The sequence below is a fragment of the Dioscorea cayenensis genome, chromosome 12 (genome assembly GCF_009730915.1).
Source record: "Dioscorea cayenensis subsp. rotundata cultivar TDr96_F1 chromosome 12, TDr96_F1_v2_PseudoChromosome.rev07_lg8_w22 25.fasta, whole genome shotgun sequence".
Classification (NCBI taxonomy): domain Eukaryota; kingdom Viridiplantae; phylum Streptophyta; class Magnoliopsida; order Dioscoreales; family Dioscoreaceae; genus Dioscorea; species Dioscorea cayenensis.
The window spans coordinates 18,673,663-18,689,744 of record NC_052482.1 but is presented as its reverse complement, the minus strand read 5'-3'; the positions used below and the strand labels follow the sequence as shown (position 1 = coordinate 18,689,744).

The window sequence follows — 16,082 nt, the reverse complement described above, 5'->3', positions numbered from 1 at the left end:
TTTCAGTGATGACCTGAGATTGAATACCAAAACTCACGTCTAATAAAGATACAGATGTACTAAAGTATTAACTCCATGCATGTGTATGTCTCTCACTTTCTTTAAATAGAGATATTTATTACTTATTTGTAAATAAAAAAAATTAAAAAACACACACACACACAAAAAGGTGGTGCTTCTTTCATGGTCTAACCCATTAATTTGTGAGGTGAAAATGGATTAAATGATATATATATATATATTAATAAACTATTGGTAAGCAGAAGAGTTGGTATTTCATTTTGTTTCCTCCACTCACATGGACTTGTTCATAAGGGTTTTTGTTTATTTTTATTTTTATTTTTTTATTTTTAAACTTGTACAATTTACATTTATTTTCAAAACATCTTAAAGTTTTATTTCTCATTAAAGTAATATTGTCTGTTTCCTATTTTATATACTTATGAAGAAGGATGGTTTTGTAATTTTATATCATATAGGATAATTTTGTTATTTTTATATATTTTTCCCCATGATAGAGCAACAAGTTTTAGTTAAAATTTAACACAACAATTTTATAGAAAGACTGAATATTTTTTTTTTTTTTATAAAAACCATCATGACAATAGGAAAGTTAACATTTTATATATTTCCCCCAAAAAGGTATGACTTTGAATCCATGCATGGTTTGTGAACATTTCTCAATAAAAATTAAAAAATTAAAGGAATTTTTTCTGTATATATAAACTATGTTTCTATTTGTATTATTTCTTATATTCCATCAACCTAAGGCCCTTGATTAATTTCTTGTTTTATGATAATGTACTTGTCAAAGGTGGCATTTATTTTCATGATAAGTATTAGGCCTATTGTGTCATAAAATTATATAAGATATAAAATATTCTTCAAATAAAATAAAAATGGGTTTAATGCATGAACAGAGTAGGCTTGTTAGCTAAAAATAACAGAATGAATGAATAAACAGAGTTACTCATTTATATTTTGTAATACTATTTCCCTTTCTTGTGTTGTTTTACAATGCATTTCTCACAAAAAATTTCAGAACATATAACAAGAATATGAATGAAATGGATGAATGTTTCAATGCTCTGCATCTCTGTTTTTCCCCATGAGAAATTAGAAATCTACCACTTGATAAAATCAGAAAAATGAATACAATGATGAGAAATCATTGACCAAATTATGTTATTAAAAATGCAGAAGGTCAGTTACAGCAAATATCAAGCAATAAAAAACAATGGAGACACATTGTTGAGGTCCTAACTCTTTCTTTCTTTTCTGAGAAGGCCTCAGAATTTGAATGATCACTTCCTACAATTTTCTGCACAACAAAATGCAATTCAGATCGAACTTCAATCAATCACAATCAGGGTGTTTGCACAGTAGAATCTTTCGACTTTTCTTCAGATGAGGGTCGGGGCTCTGTATCAGACTGTCGGATTTCCTCAATCATCTTGACAACGTCTTCCATCTTCGGTCGTTGATCTGGAGTTTTTGCAACACATGCCATTGCTATCTGAAGCATCTGAACCATCTCTTCCTCGATGTTCTGATACCTCATGAGCTCAACGTCGAAAACTTCAGCAGTCCACTCTTCTCGGACAACCGATTGCACCCATCTTGGTAAGTCCACAATATCATCACGTCCGGGAGATTGAATGGGCGCCTTTCCCGTAAGCATTTCAAGGAGTAGGACACCAAAGCTGTAGACATCAGATTTCTGAGTGTGCTTCCGTGTTTCAATGGCTTCAGGTGCGCGGTATCCAACAATGATTCGGGATGGCGTTGCATGACTGTTCATGAGGGGAGCAAGGCCAAAATCTGAGACACATGCGTCTGAGTCTTGAGTGAGGAGGACATTGGAGGCTTTGATGTTGCCATGGGCGAATCTTCCACCACCTTCTAAGTGTAAATGAGCTACGCCTCGAGCGGCTCCAAGTGCAACCTTCACTCTTGTATTCCAGTCCAAGGGAGTTCTTCCGGCAGTTTTATTCCCTGTATTTCATAGTCAAACATTAACAAATCTTGAATACGGGGAACTAAGAAAGCCCTATTCTTCAATCTTGCAATAAGCGTCATGAACTGAAGCTATCCTATACCAACTTGATTGTCTAAATTAAAATGTCACCGAGAGTATAATCTAATTGGAGTCGGCATAAATCATCAAGAAATTTGGGTACTTGGGAACCTTACCGTTGAGGAACAAGATATGAATTTGCTTTATTCGTCATCTTGATGTTTTTTGATAACTAATAAAGTCAAAAGTTGCGAAAAGAATCCTATGCTTACCGGCGCACTAAAAAAGTATAATGTTCAAAAGTATAGAAATTAAAACAATGCCGTGTGTTTTTGAAATGCATACCATGCAAGAGGGTTGAAAAGTTGCCAGCGGGAAGATAATCATAAACCAGAAGCTTCTCATCTTTGGAATAATAATAAGCACGGAGCGGGATGACATTTGGATGCTGTCCAACTCTTCCGATAATTTCCATCTGTTGTTCAAACTCCCTCTTTCCGACCATCACCTCCTTCAACCTCTTCACCACCACAATTGTCCCATCCTCAAGCACGGCCTTATAAGCCGTGCCATAACTCCCCTTGCCGAGGACTTCAGCAGAAGCTCTTAAAAGATCTTCCAAGTCAAAATTATACGAGCATCCTTCAAAGAATACCAACTTATTCTTCTCGGCCTCTTGAACTCCACTACTGAACTCCTCTTTTGGCTTTTCTGTTCGTCCACCCATGACAGCCTTGCCTTTTGATGTTCCGCTTGCATCTCCACGTCTCCTCTTGAAAATGCATATCAAGATGAGAACTGCAACTACAAACAATAAGACTCCACCTCCAACAGCAATTGCAATTATGGCTTTTGTGCTTAATCTCTTCCAAAAGCTTTTCTTATGTTTCTCAGGCAATGCAGGCGGGGGCAATATTGGTGTAGGTGCTGGAGAGGGAGAAACTCCTGTACATTGAGCTAGAGGCCGACCACATAAGAGTGAGTTCCCTAGAAATGAAGAATTAGGAAACTTTTGCAGGGGAACCGGTATCTGCCCAGTCAGGTTGTTGTAGCTCAAATTCAAATGCTTCAACCTTAAGGATCGAAGATCAGGGATAGGCCCAACAAGAGAATTGTTTTGAAGATTCAATGTGCTAAGCTGGGTCAGATTTCCAACTCCCGCTGGAATTACTCCGACGAAAGTATTATAGGAAAGGTCAAGGAAGGTAAGACTTGAAGAAAGTGAAGAAGGTATCTTTCCCGATAAATTGTTGTGTTGAAGGTAGAGATTATGCAACGAAGGAATCGACAAAACATCAGGAGGGAGACTTCCCATAAGACGGTTAGATCGAAGGCTCAGAACTTGGAGAGCATCAAGCTTTCCAAGTGTGTTCACAGGGATTGGACCAATAAGCCCAACCCCCGGCAACCGAAGAGCGACAACTCGAGTTCGATCAGCTGAACAAGTGATACCAACCCAGGTGGTACACACCGGAGTGTCATTGCTCCAGTTTAGTTTCCTGCTATGAGGGACTGAAGCAGAAAAGGCAAGGAGAGCTTGCTTATCGGAATTCAAGTCAGCAATGGCAAAAGAAAGAAGAAAGCACAGTATGAGGGGAAAAACAAGAAGAGATGTGAAACAAAAGCTGCTCGTCCTCAAGTAACCCATGATAAACCAGAAGGGGAAAAAACAAAGATTAGAGTTTGCAGTGTTGGGATGTCAGCAATTCTTGGTCCTCTTCTCCTGCTACAGCATCAAAGGAAAAGAATCAACGAATGGTTGAAGAAACAGACAAAAAAAGGAAAAAAAAATTCTATGATTACAACATCTTAGGTAATCAATCCTAATTAAAAACAAGTCAACAAACTCCAAAGACAGTATTTACAGAGTGGCTGCGAAAGTCTAGCTGGATGTTCAGAGTCTAACTACAGTCCAAATGCTAAAATCCAAGAGAAAGCTAACTACCACCTCAAAACCAAAGTTTGGAACTGAGATGCATTTGCTTGGCAAAAGAACATTTTGAGACAAAACTGGTACTTCCTCCCGTAATAATTGCAAGACAGGGGAACCAGAACATTTCATCTTGCTGACTTGCAACAAAGCCATAATTTCCTTCATTGAAGTCATGCCTTTTTGTAACCAGGACTATAAAAGCTCTTATCAAGCATATCATTATACTTTGAAACGAAAGGGCCATTTTGAAAACACTGGTCTAGCTTCATTGTTGTTTCACATGAACAAGTCTAGAGTACAGGAGAGAAACAGATGAACACGCCAAAGAGAGAGACTCACAAGCTCATTAATTTCAGTATTGACATGCTAAACAAGGCCATTTAAGTGACCAGGAATAGCAAAGGCTCTTTACCATCATTAATACATTTGGTTCACCAAATTGGTGTGGTGACCCTAGCATTGCTCTAATAACTACAACTTCACACCCAAAACGAAAACAATTATAAATTAAAAGAAAAGTCCAGAGTAGGAGAGAAGCAGATGAGCACCACACAAATGTGAGGACCAAAAGCTCATTAATTTCAGTACTTACATACTAAACACAGTGCTAACCCGAAAGGAGAGATCTAAAAAAGCCATTCCAAAGCAAAAGCTAAAGCTTTTTATCAAAATATTCCATCAGAAAAAAGCTACAAAAACCTTTTTTTTTTTAAAAAGTACTATCACCATAATGTGAGTAAAGCGATGGGTGTGGTAAGCCCTTGCCACTCTGGCATATGCTGGTCTTCGCTATCAAAATGATATTTTTCACTTATAATAACCACATAATTTGGTAATTATTTATGTTTATATACACACACATGAACATACAAATCTCAAAAACCAGGACAGATCCAACAAAGAAGCATAAATCCATATGAATTCTTGAATTTCTCATGAATCTGAAGAAATAAATTCCCTTTTGAGGAATTGTTCATATTTAGAAGGAAACAAACAGTTTGAACTCATACCTGGATCAAATCAGAAGGAAAGAAGCCAAATAGATACATAAGCTCTTCAAGGATCCACCATTAAAGCAAAACCAAAGCTCAGAACACAGAGAAGGCACTCAAAAAGCTCAAATTTCCACAAAATAAACCTTTATAGAACCTGCATTTCAGCAAACGCCAGCGCTTTACTCCATGATTAAGCAAGAAGACGAGATCCCCAACAAATTTGCAACCATTCTTTCAAAGACCAGACGAAAAGGCTCTAAAACAACAACAGAAGCTGAGGCCAGAAGGAATTCCAGTAAAAATCGGATCTTTGGAGAGGGGGGAACGGCCATTGTGGCTGGAGACAGTGAATCAAAATATAAACAACATGAGAATCGGAGCCCTGCTTCTCTTGAGTCGATGATGGCGAGGTGGGTGGCCTTACATCGCAGGGTCCGCCATTGAAGGATGGGATGAGAGCTCTGTTTCTCCAACTCGGAAACAGTGACTCACTGAGTGAGTGAACGAGCGAGTGAGAGCGTGAGAGGGGCTGGACCGTGGACGTGGTGTATAAGGTGAGTGATTAAATAAAGTGCCTTGGTTTTCACTATAATTACGGAATTGCCATCCAATGGATCAACCGTTCAAAGTGTTAATTCTGGTCAACCAGAATTTTTTGGGCAATTTTTTTATATAACCCCTGAAAATTATCTTATTATGTATGTATATTCTTTCATTAAAATCACTGGTACAGTGGTTACTAATCCCAAAGTGAAATAATAATAATAATAATAATAACAATAAGAGTTCAAAATCTTACCTTTACTGTTCTGTTTATTATTATTTTTATTTTTTGCACTGTTAATTGAGATTTTTCATTAATACTATTTTTTTACCGTGTTAATTCCAGACCTCATTATAGGTTTATCATTATGGAATTATTGGTTTTTATATATCATTTTAAATGTCTGTAATAAGTCTTCATTGTTCTTGATGTTAGTTCATTATATATAGAAAATTCATACAAAAATTGTTTAATTTTTTTTTTACTGTGGTGGCTGTTTTTTTTTTTAAATCAAATCAAATCTAATGAATTCACATTGAAATGCATATCCGTACACCTCATACACATTTTTACACATTAAAATGATCAAAAGACTCATATATATATATATATATAAATACTCTTACAATTTTTTAATAATCATGAAATTAATATTTTTCATATTTATTTTTAAAAATAAACTCATTTTATTCATGACATCTAAATCTTAAAAAATTTTAATTGTAATTATCTCAATGTTTTTGTTGCATATGTACTCATAAAAAAATATATAAAAACTATTATTCAGTTCACTAATTATATATATATACTCTTCAATAAAATTATATATCACTCTATATGCATTATTAAAATTTGATTCTGGGCAAATCAAGTGATATACACTATCATTATTTATATTTATCAAAATTCAAATTATTAAATAAACAAATTTATATTTGTTAGACAATTGATGTCAACTATTTTTATTTTTATTTTTTACAAAGATGATAAGCGCAATAACAAAACAAACAAATACAGAGATGCACTAGTTATAATTGCTTGACAAATTTTTAGAGATAAATCCCATCTACCATATATCATGGAAAAGAAAAAAAATTGCTTCTCTTATATAAAATCCACATCAAAGACCGGTACTGATAAATAGTATATAATAAAAAAATAATGCAATAAACAGTACTATAAGTAAAATTTCTCTAATGTAGTAGAGTTTATAAATAGTTAATAAACAGTAGTGTATGAGTAAAATTTGAATCCTCATCTTTTTGGACATTTTGTGGTGAGTTGCCGCTACAGATAAGTTTCTCCACTAAGCAACTTAAATACTAATCTAAAAGAGCACATCCTCAAATTAAATTTGCAAATCCAAATATTATCTTTAATAGAAGAATCATCATATAATAATAATAATAATAATAATAATAATAATAAAGCGGGAATGGACCACACTCAGATGCTCTCACACAATGAGGATATGATTCTCCAGAAGGGCCTACCTCTGGTCCAAACATGTCATTCATTTTGTTCCGAAGTGGTTGGAATCCTATTGCCATAAATATCAATACATTGCATGCCCATTTACAAGCAAATTCATAACAACTTTTTCCTTCTCACCTACGTACATAAATAAATAAAAGAATATATATATATATATATAAATCCCTTTCTTCAAAATCAAACTCTTATGTTCACTTGCATTTCTCCTCACCATTTGAAGCACATTATTTGTGTCCACATTTCACCCACCTATTTAAGATGGTGAGAGCATTAATGTTAGTTCTTGTTGGCATCATGGGTCAATCTTTGTGTCTACAAATAGACTTGGTTTTAATTCAATTCATATTGTTATTTTACACACACGCGCAAACCCACCGGCACACGCGTGTATATATATATATATATATATAATAAATTAGAGATATATCTAAAATATATCACCTCCACAGTAGAGGAGTTGTGTAAACAAAACCATATATTTTATTGAAAGTAAAAGAGAAACCAACACCTATAAAGTGTGTCACATAAAACAACAAAATAAAAAATAGATTTACTAGTAATGAAAACTGATTTATCAACTAAGAGAAAAGAACAAAAAAAAAATTATAAGATAAAACTCATAGAGTTTCAAGAGAAGAAAAAATCGTCATTTCTCTCTTAAATGAGAGATTGAGAATTCTGCTCTTTTCAAATTTATTAAAAAATAAAAACACCTTTAAAATGTATTTAAAAAAAATATAAATAATGAACAAATACATAACAAATTAGTGAAATTTCAAAAGAAACTCTCTTAAGTGAGAGGTTAAAAGTTTAACTCTTTCTATTTTTATAAAACAATAATAAAAACACTTCTAAAATGTATTAAAAAGAAAAAAAATACAAATAATGAATAAATACATAACAGCACCAGAGACGGTAAACATTGTTACGGAGTTTATTTAATAAATTTGACCAAACTTTTTCATTGAAGCACTTTAAATTCATTTCTATGTGAAAAAGTGAGCTTTTTCCTAGTGGTGTAATTAAGGTGACAAATTTCATTGTTTAATTATTAGTCTAAGGTCACAAATTTCATTGTTTAATACATTGTCACCAACTCTGGTACTATCAAGTTTCAAAGCGCATAAATGCTTAGTTTATGCTTGAGCAGGTAGTAGTGCATGCAATGTGATGTCATTTTTTATTCTATATAAATTTGTCAAACTCTTATTTTTGAAATATAGATATATGTACATAATGTACATATTAAGGATGGATTTTGTTTATTAAGCCTGTCGGCATGAAATACTGCTAAGATAATATATTTTCAATACTAATAATGTACCTCCCATTCTTTTGGTTGTTTTAAGTTATGATCTACTAATTTTCTTTTAATATGAAAAAACTATATAGACGGAATAAAACATATTATTATATATTTTTTTAATTATTATATATATATATATATCACTGGCAGTGAAATAATAATGATATGCCAAAAATATTTTGACCTATTAACACATCGGTGAGAGTCATCAGTTTGACTCTTTATTACGCGTAATATAATTAAAAAAAGTTACACGTCAATAGTTTATCCACACATATATATAGCCAAAGAATCATTTATGAGCGTTCAATTATCAATTGTTGGATCATGATCCAATGGTGTACATTAATCAACAGTAGTTTGTGTATTGTATTGTTCCAAACAATAATTATTATATTTGTTACTGTATTAACTACTGTTTATCAATGTTGGCCATTGGATCGAGATCTAACAGCTAATAATCGGCGTTAATCTATGAATATCCATAAATGAATGGTCCTCATATATATATATATATATATAATCTCCTTGATTTTTTAATTATGACGTGTTTATAATTAAAGGCAGTTGTGCTGTCTCAAATCAATAAATTCTTAACCAATATATGAAGCAATTAGTAGACAAAGTATTATTAATAAATAAATAAAAGAAGCTAATTAACAAACACAATATATTGCTTAGAAAGGCAACTTGCTAAGGTACCTTAACCAGGACCCTCCCAAATGAAAGCTGATGGATTTAATAAAGTGGATGATCTTCTGATGATCAATTAGGTTAATCACATAACTAATAATGCATGGCCTTTTATTTTTTATTGATAAACCATCTTCTCCTTTGGTTAGGTGGGGATTATTATTGTATTGAAGGCTCACATGAGATGACATTGTGTGTTATGGTGGATAGACCATGCAAAGGTGCAGGCCATACTTGTCCTGTAAGTTGGTTATTATGGTCATCAAACCAACATAAATATTATGGCCTTTCTATTTATTGTTCATTATTTGAATATTAAGGCTTATTTATTTGATTATGTTACCTCTGAAAATTTATAAATAAATAAACAAAGAATTAAATATTTAAAAATGTATTTTTGTTAATTATAACTGAGTATATTCATGTTAAGCAACCTTAGTAATGATGGTGACTAAAATTTGTTTTAGACTTGAAGTTTAAGCGTTTAACTTAAGTGGCATTATTGCGAGTTTGGTAGGTTTAATAGATTCAATTCAGTTTTTTTATATTTTTTTATATTTTTTTATATAATGGATTGGGTTGTTTTTTTAAAAAACAAAAAGACAAAGACGAAAACAACAAAAAAAGATATCATACCCACGAAGTGGGAGGGACCAACAATGACGCCCAGTGAAGACCATAAAAGGGAGAAGCCCAATCAAGAGAAGGGGCAACCCCAGAAAAAGACAACAACACTACCCATCTCCCGGGTAAGAACTATCCTCCGGAGTTCTTCATTTAAAAAAAAAATTATTACCATTAGAAAAGAGTTGTTTTTCAATCTCACTCACTATAATTTTTTGTTCTACAAAAATAATATCAGCAATTTTTTTTCTAAACTATTATTATTATTTTTTTTTTGGAAAGAGGAGCAGGGCGAACCCACTAGAGACCCAGGACGTGCACAAGCCTCGGTGGAACAAGTGGGGACGGGGCCGCGCTCACGTGGAGCTGGAACCACCCGTACACAACCATTATTCACAACTCCCAGAAATGTGCCCTCAGCCGAGAATCAAATTCTCTATCGGCGACCCGTGTACCAATAGACCCGAAGGTCGTTGGCTTCTGTAGGAGTTCTTCATTTTATTATTCTCTATTTTTACACTCTTTTCTAATGGTAATAATTTTTTTTAAAATGAAATTTAATCAGATATAATCAATCAAATATTAATGTACTTAAAAACAACAATACTAATAAGATATCATTGATATCTTAATTTGTTCTTGCAAGAAGAACTCCAGTTCTGAACTTCAATATAAACTCTTCTATCCAATGAGAAGATTTATAAGCAAAACATCATGAAGACATGAACAGAAGAGCAGAAAAAATCATCAAAGTTGCTAAAATTACACAGAAGAGATCAGACTCATCAGAGTTCTCACAAGGGGGAAAAAGGCTCCGGCAATGGCTCAAAACGGTGATCGAATTCGGGGCTCTGATCAGACTTACCATCAATACTGTGCAGCCAATTCATGCTCTTGGAGTCCTCTTTCAGTAAAATTGCGTCATATCGATAACTTCCGTAAGGATCTCTATTACCATTTTCCGAAATGGCTTCATAGCAATCCTCAGTTACTGTTCCATTGAAATTTTGGTGCATATGAACTGCATTGTTAGCAGTGTGGGCTGTCTGGTCTGATTTGCTATATGCCCGGCCTTTCGTACTAGACCGAATGCTGTGAGGGAAGATGGATGTGCTACGAATACCTCCACCGATGTTTTGTCGAATGTCCTATGAGATCAATAATTCAATCATATGCCAAAATTGTACCTAGAAGAAAGCAATGGAATTTAAACACTATATATGCATACCATATGTTTATAAGCCATGTCTAGTGACTTCTTTGAAAGAGACCTTCCAAATCCAGTAGTCTGATCACTGTATGAAACTGGTGTTCTGGTAGGCTTCATAGACTTGTGGAAATCAGGAGGTGTGGTCTCATAGCCATTGCTATGTGACTGAGATTTTGGCGAGCTTTCGGGGAGTCTGCCCCTAGTGACAATGGGTGAAGAGCTCCTGCGGTTTGAGCTCAAAGGAGTTACCTCAGTACTTGGAGTTGTTGTTCTGGTTGTCAATGCAATTCCTGGGCGTGTTCTGCCAGCTGAAGCTGGCCTTTCAGGTAGTTTAGTTTTCAGATTTGGAGGGACATCAAGTGGGAAATCAGGGATGTTGATTGGCTGAACTGGAGTTCTGGGTCTTGCTGCTGGTGAACTAGGACGTGATGAAGGCTTACTTGTGGTTGTAGACCAGGAAACTGATGAAGGAGTGCGACGAGTAGGAGTTGATGGTCTCGAACTAGGACGTGGTGCTAATGTATTTGAATTTGAATTTAAACTTGTAGGAAGTTGAGGTCTGCCATTTGGAGTTGAAGGTCTAGAACCATGCATTGGTTTTGGTTTATCAGCTGGAGAAGTTGGAGGTGGTCGGGTTCGTGTTGGAGTCGATGGGCGTGAAGACACTGGACGAGAGGTTAGAGTTGAAGATCTTGAAGTAGCGGTTGTGGAGCGGTTACTAGGAGTTGATGGTCTTGAGGTGACTGAGGCTGTGCTTGTGTTGAGGATTGATGTTCTGTTGTTGTTAGATAAGTAATTGGAAGAGTGTGTGCTAGAGATGGAAGGCCGCATTGCTGAAATGCTCCGGGCCGGTTTGTTTGAATGGCCATTCTCTGATTGAGATACAGAAAGCTGTACAATAAACAAGATGGTTAATTTTCTTTCCATAGACATGATCCTTGTGAAAGAATTGGAATCCAATTCAAGAAAATGATCTGATTTCCACATAGGTTGTGCTAGTTTTGTGAAATGCAATATGAAAATAATTAACAATAAAGTTCTAATAAAGTGTTATAGACAAAGATCTTTAAAATTCAATTAGAATAATTGATGTACTAAGGAGAACAACAAACAGGAAAAATTCTTTGATTGAGATATAGAAAGCTGTACGAAAAACAAAGATGGTTAAATTTATATTAGATGTCATGATCCTTATGCAAAAACTGGAAGTGAATTCTTGAAAATGATCTAATTACAACATAGATTTTACTCATTGTATGCAATGCAATATGATGAAGGAGCAGTAAAGTGCTATAGCAAAAGGTCATCAAAATGCAAACAGAATCCTTGACTGACGCATTAAAGAGGATACTGAACAGGAGAAATTAAGATACCCTTGAAGTTTTTGTGGTTGAGGATGCTCTGACATTTGAACTGCTTTTTGGAGCTCTTGTGGCCAGTTGCTGCTCACCAGCTTCTAAAGATGACGTGAGAGGAGTTCCAGGAGGAGTCAGAAGCCTGTACAGATAAACAATATACTCAGCTATGAACTATTTACTGATATGAAAAGAAGGAATTTGATTTGGACTCCCAACATAAGACAGTTAGGCTTGGGTGGCCTTCTTTTCTTTCCGAATGAAGTGGATAAACCATGATTCCATTAAGCAATTTTAGAAACAAACAGAAGATAAGAGGTCTCAACTCAGCATTTTGACACCAAGTTATACCTACAGTTAAAACCAGACAGTCCAGACCCAGTGACATTAAAGCTTAAATGAGTATATCTATCTATCTCTAAGCATAACTGAAGGCTATAAAAACAAAATTTCAGCCTACACTAATGACATAATTACAAGAAAAGAGCACAGCCAAACTGAACCAACTACTTATGACAGTGATATTTCTCCCTTTCATATAGCCAAACACTGGAGTTCTGAATATATTTAGTTATGAGCATGATTCTAAATACTAGTGTTTTACTTTATATTCACATAGAATTCATCACTTGTTTAGCTTAATTTGCTAAAATTAGCATTAAATTAAATACGATAAATGATCTAATTTTAGTTATTTACTAAAACAGAGCTGCAAGAAATCTCACATTAAAAATCCCAAACCTAACAATGGTATATGATTGAGCAGAATCAGATCCCACAACATTTGGAGACTAAATGAGTGTTTGTCTCATAAGCAGGACTGAATTAGTAAACATAGGACTAAATGCACACTCTAATTCAAATCAGCAACAGTTTCAGTTTATACTAGTGATATGACTACATAAAAAGAGTTCAAACAAACTTAATCACCTACCTGTGACAGTGATGTTTCTCCCTTTCAAAGATTCAAAATTCTGAATATATTTAGTTATAAGAATGATACCAAATACCAAACGCTTCACTTTATGCACTTTAATTCTTAGATAAAATCATCACTTAAAACTAGAACAAATTTGTTAAACCAGAGCTGCAAAAATCTCACCTTGAAAATCCAAAACCTAAATAAAAAACCTTCATTAAAAACAGAGTAAATCCAAAAATGGTTCAAAATCAGCGATAAGAACTAGAAATTCAAATGATCCTTCAAATCAATGAAGACAATCACAGATCCATAACTACAAATATACCAAATCATCAACAAGATCCCTCTGCGAAACCCTCTGATTCTAAAAAAAAAAAATTCACAATTTCATCAAGGCAAAAAGAGAATCCCAAATAAAAACCAGATCCAATTGAATTAAATTCAATTACCAATCATAATCATGCTTCCCAAGCTCAGAAGACAAGAGATCGTCCACTCCGCTTCTCCCAAACTTCATCGCCTCTGCAAAAACCCCCCAATCAATCTTAAAAAACCAACACATTTTAAAAGAGAAACAGAGATCCATACCCTGATGGCCATTAGGTTGAGCGTGGGAGGAGATCAATAGGCTACGGTGGCGTCTGGAGAAGAGATCAAGGGGGTCATCAGGGTCCATGGAGATGGAGGAGTTGCTCAACTGGGAGTGAATGGGGATTGAATTCCTAGGGTTTGGGTTCATGGGAGAGCATTAGAGAGTGGTTTAGATCTAAGAGAAAGAGTAGAGAAAGTAGAACAAGTGAACAACAAGAAGAAGAAAGAGAAGGAATGAGAATATATATATATATATATATATACACACAACAAAAAAGGACGGTGACGAAGTCGTGGACCGTTAACCGCCAAACTACTCGTTTCCCCACTTTTACTGCATGGTTTTGGTAGTGGAATGGGAAACGCTTTGGAAACGGATATTATTTTTTTCTTTTTCAAATATGTTTTTTTTTTTTAAAAAAAAAATACTTGTAAATGTTAAAAATTTCCAGTGTGACCATTAGATGTAGTTTGGAGTTTAGGAAACTTTATTTATGTGGAGGTAACATGTGTAGTAGACATTGGTGAAATAACATATATGTTATTTGTGTGTTTTTTTACGTGTTGTGTTTTGAGTCTTATATCTGCTTTTTTTTTCTTCTTTATTTGTTTATATATATTTTTTAATAAAAATGATTTATTTATTTTTTTAAATAAATAAATAAATAATTCTGTGAAATAAATTTGTATGTAGGTATGATGTGTCCATGTGAAACAAAAATTACAACCAAATATATTAGTTTGTTTATAATATGCATATTTGGTATTAATATTTCTTTAATTAGTTTCAAATTTCGTAGGGGTACATATGTAGAATTTAAAAAAATTAAAAAAAATTATTTATATACCCTTGTAAAAGTGGATAATTATTGTTATATCTAAATAAAAATTTTATGGTCAATTTTTTTGTAAAAATCAAATAAAATAAATAAAAATATAATTTGTAGGATTATAAAAACAAATATATTTTTTACAAAGTATATATATATATATATATTGCTTTCGCATGGGTATGCAACCAAAAACCCTAAAGTGGGAATAATGTAAAATAGTATTTTTGAGAAGAAAAAAATTGTCTATTTTTATTTTCAAAAATTTTATCAATTAAAAATAGAAACGCGTTTCCCTTTCTTGATCCGATTGGATAAGATTGGGTCCACTACGAAACGAGATTAGTCCAAACGCTTTTACTGACATTTTGACGTCTTTAGTAAGTTTGGTGTTAAGTTCTGGTGGTCCTGAGGATCACGATGCATGATTAGATCCTTGTAATCAAGTGGGGCCCATCGGCTCTTTGAGGCCGATGAAGCGTAGATTGAACGGCCAGGATTGAGATACCTTTCATCATGCACTCGAGAGCACATTGCATTAAACAATCTACGAAAGAACAACTTACCGGGGATTAACGGGAGTGCCGCTCAATCAAACTCCTTAAAACTAAAAGAGAATCTATAGTTTTTTTAATTGGTAAAATTACTCATAAGTCTCGGAAAGCTTATAAATTTTTCCGACCAGTCCCGCTAACTTTTTTATTTTATAATTTTAAGTCCTTATCTTTAATTTTTTTAAGACTTTGTTCAAAGTTTTTTTTAAAAAAAATACTAAAACTACCCCCACCTGAAATGTATATTAAAGGTATATTAGTAATTTTAAATGAATTTGAATGTAAAAGTAAATGATTTGAAAAATATTGATTTTTTAAAAATATGAAAAGTTTTAAGGATTTTTTTTTTATGAAATGAGAAGAATTAGAGAGATTTTGAGGGAGTTTCTTCCTTTTATTTCCATAATTTAAATGTTAAAAAGTTTTTTTTTTAAAAAAAATTCTTATTTTAATTTATTTTTTATAATAAATAAGGAACTCATAATTTTATTATAATGAATATATTGCTTATAGAATCAAAGATGCATCCGTAGACATGCACAAATGAAGTAGATGAAGGTGGTTGGACCACCTTACCATAAAGATTGCAAAAGTCATAATCTTACAACACAAGGCTTATAAACTCTTTATAGAATATGTTTGGTTTGATTCTCTCTTTCCAATTCTAAGAAGTAAATCCTATCTAATCTTCACTCATTTATATTAAATTATATTTGCTATTTTTTTTGTTTCTTTTAATGTTATTTTATATCTAACAGATTCTTATCTTTATTTAGTAATTACTTTTTTTTAAGGTAGGTTAACAAACATCAATTCTCGAAGGTGTACACGGACAGAGAAAACTACCACGCGTCCTCACCCTCATTAAAATTGGGGAATACGGTTTAAGAAATCGAACTCACGTTTCTCTCAAGTGAGAGGACCCGAAATATCACAGAACTACTAGTTATTTTATAGTTGATGAATTAATATTGATTCATTTAATACCAACAAATAATACGAGAAGGTTCAAAC

General features: G+C 33.5%; 2 protein-coding genes across 5 annotated transcripts; both read right to left on the bottom strand.

Moving 5' to 3' along the window:
• Nucleotides 1-1,137: 1,137 nt before the first annotated feature.
• Nucleotides 1,138-5,470, bottom strand: LOC120273583 (probable inactive receptor kinase At5g58300). Of its 4 annotated transcripts, none has more exons than XM_039280235.1 (3): nt 4,961-5,470; nt 2,363-3,743; nt 1,138-1,995 (listed from the first exon to the last, which is right to left on the bottom strand). In XM_039280235.1, exons 2-3 carry the CDS (start codon nt 3,663-3,665, stop codon nt 1,367-1,369), a joined length of 1,932 nt encoding a protein of 643 aa, XP_039136169.1. In that variant the 5' UTR covers nt 3,666-3,743; nt 4,961-5,470; the 3' UTR covers nt 1,138-1,366. The 4 variants fall into 4 exon arrangements, with proteins under 4 accessions (XP_039136169.1, XP_039136170.1, XP_039136171.1 ...); XM_039280236.1 differs by having other exon boundaries at nt 2,363-3,740; XM_039280237.1 differs by lacking the exon at nt 4,961-5,470 and adding an exon at nt 3,963-4,281.
• A 4,716-nt stretch (nt 5,471-10,186) lies between these two features.
• On the bottom strand, nt 10,187-13,885 carry LOC120273584 (mucin-5AC-like). The gene is made up of 5 exons (XM_039280240.1): nt 13,682-13,885; nt 13,543-13,615; nt 12,190-12,313; nt 10,835-11,707; nt 10,187-10,754 (listed from the first exon to the last, which is right to left on the bottom strand). Exons 1-5 carry the CDS (start codon nt 13,830-13,832, stop codon nt 10,401-10,403), a joined length of 1,575 nt encoding a protein of 524 aa, XP_039136174.1. The 5' UTR covers nt 13,833-13,885; the 3' UTR covers nt 10,187-10,400.
• Nucleotides 13,886-16,082: the final 2,197 nt, after the last annotated feature.

What these genes read in the sequence shown, in the direction of transcription:
- LOC120273584 (XM_039280240.1), bottom strand. Translation starts at nt 13,832, where the DNA reads ATGAACCCAAACCCTAGGAATTCAATCCCCATTCACTCCCAGTTGAGC. An exon ending in GGGAAGCATGATTATGATTG is followed by an intron (nt 12,314 to 13,542) that starts GTAATTGAATTT and finishes TTATCTGTACAG; the next exon opens with GCTTCTGACTCCTCCTGGAA. An exon ending in CAACCACAAAAACTTCAAGG is followed by an intron (nt 11,708 to 12,189) that starts GTATCTTAATTT and finishes TTTATTGTACAG; the next exon opens with CTTTCTGTATCTCAATCAGA.
- LOC120273583 (XM_039280235.1), bottom strand. Translation starts at nt 3,665, where the DNA reads ATGGGTTACTTGAGGACGAGCAGCTTTTGTTTCACATCTCTTCTTGTT. An exon ending in CTTTTCAACCCTCTTGCATG is followed by an intron (nt 1,996 to 2,362) that starts GTATGCATTTCA and finishes TATGAAATACAG; the next exon opens with GGAATAAAACTGCCGGAAGA.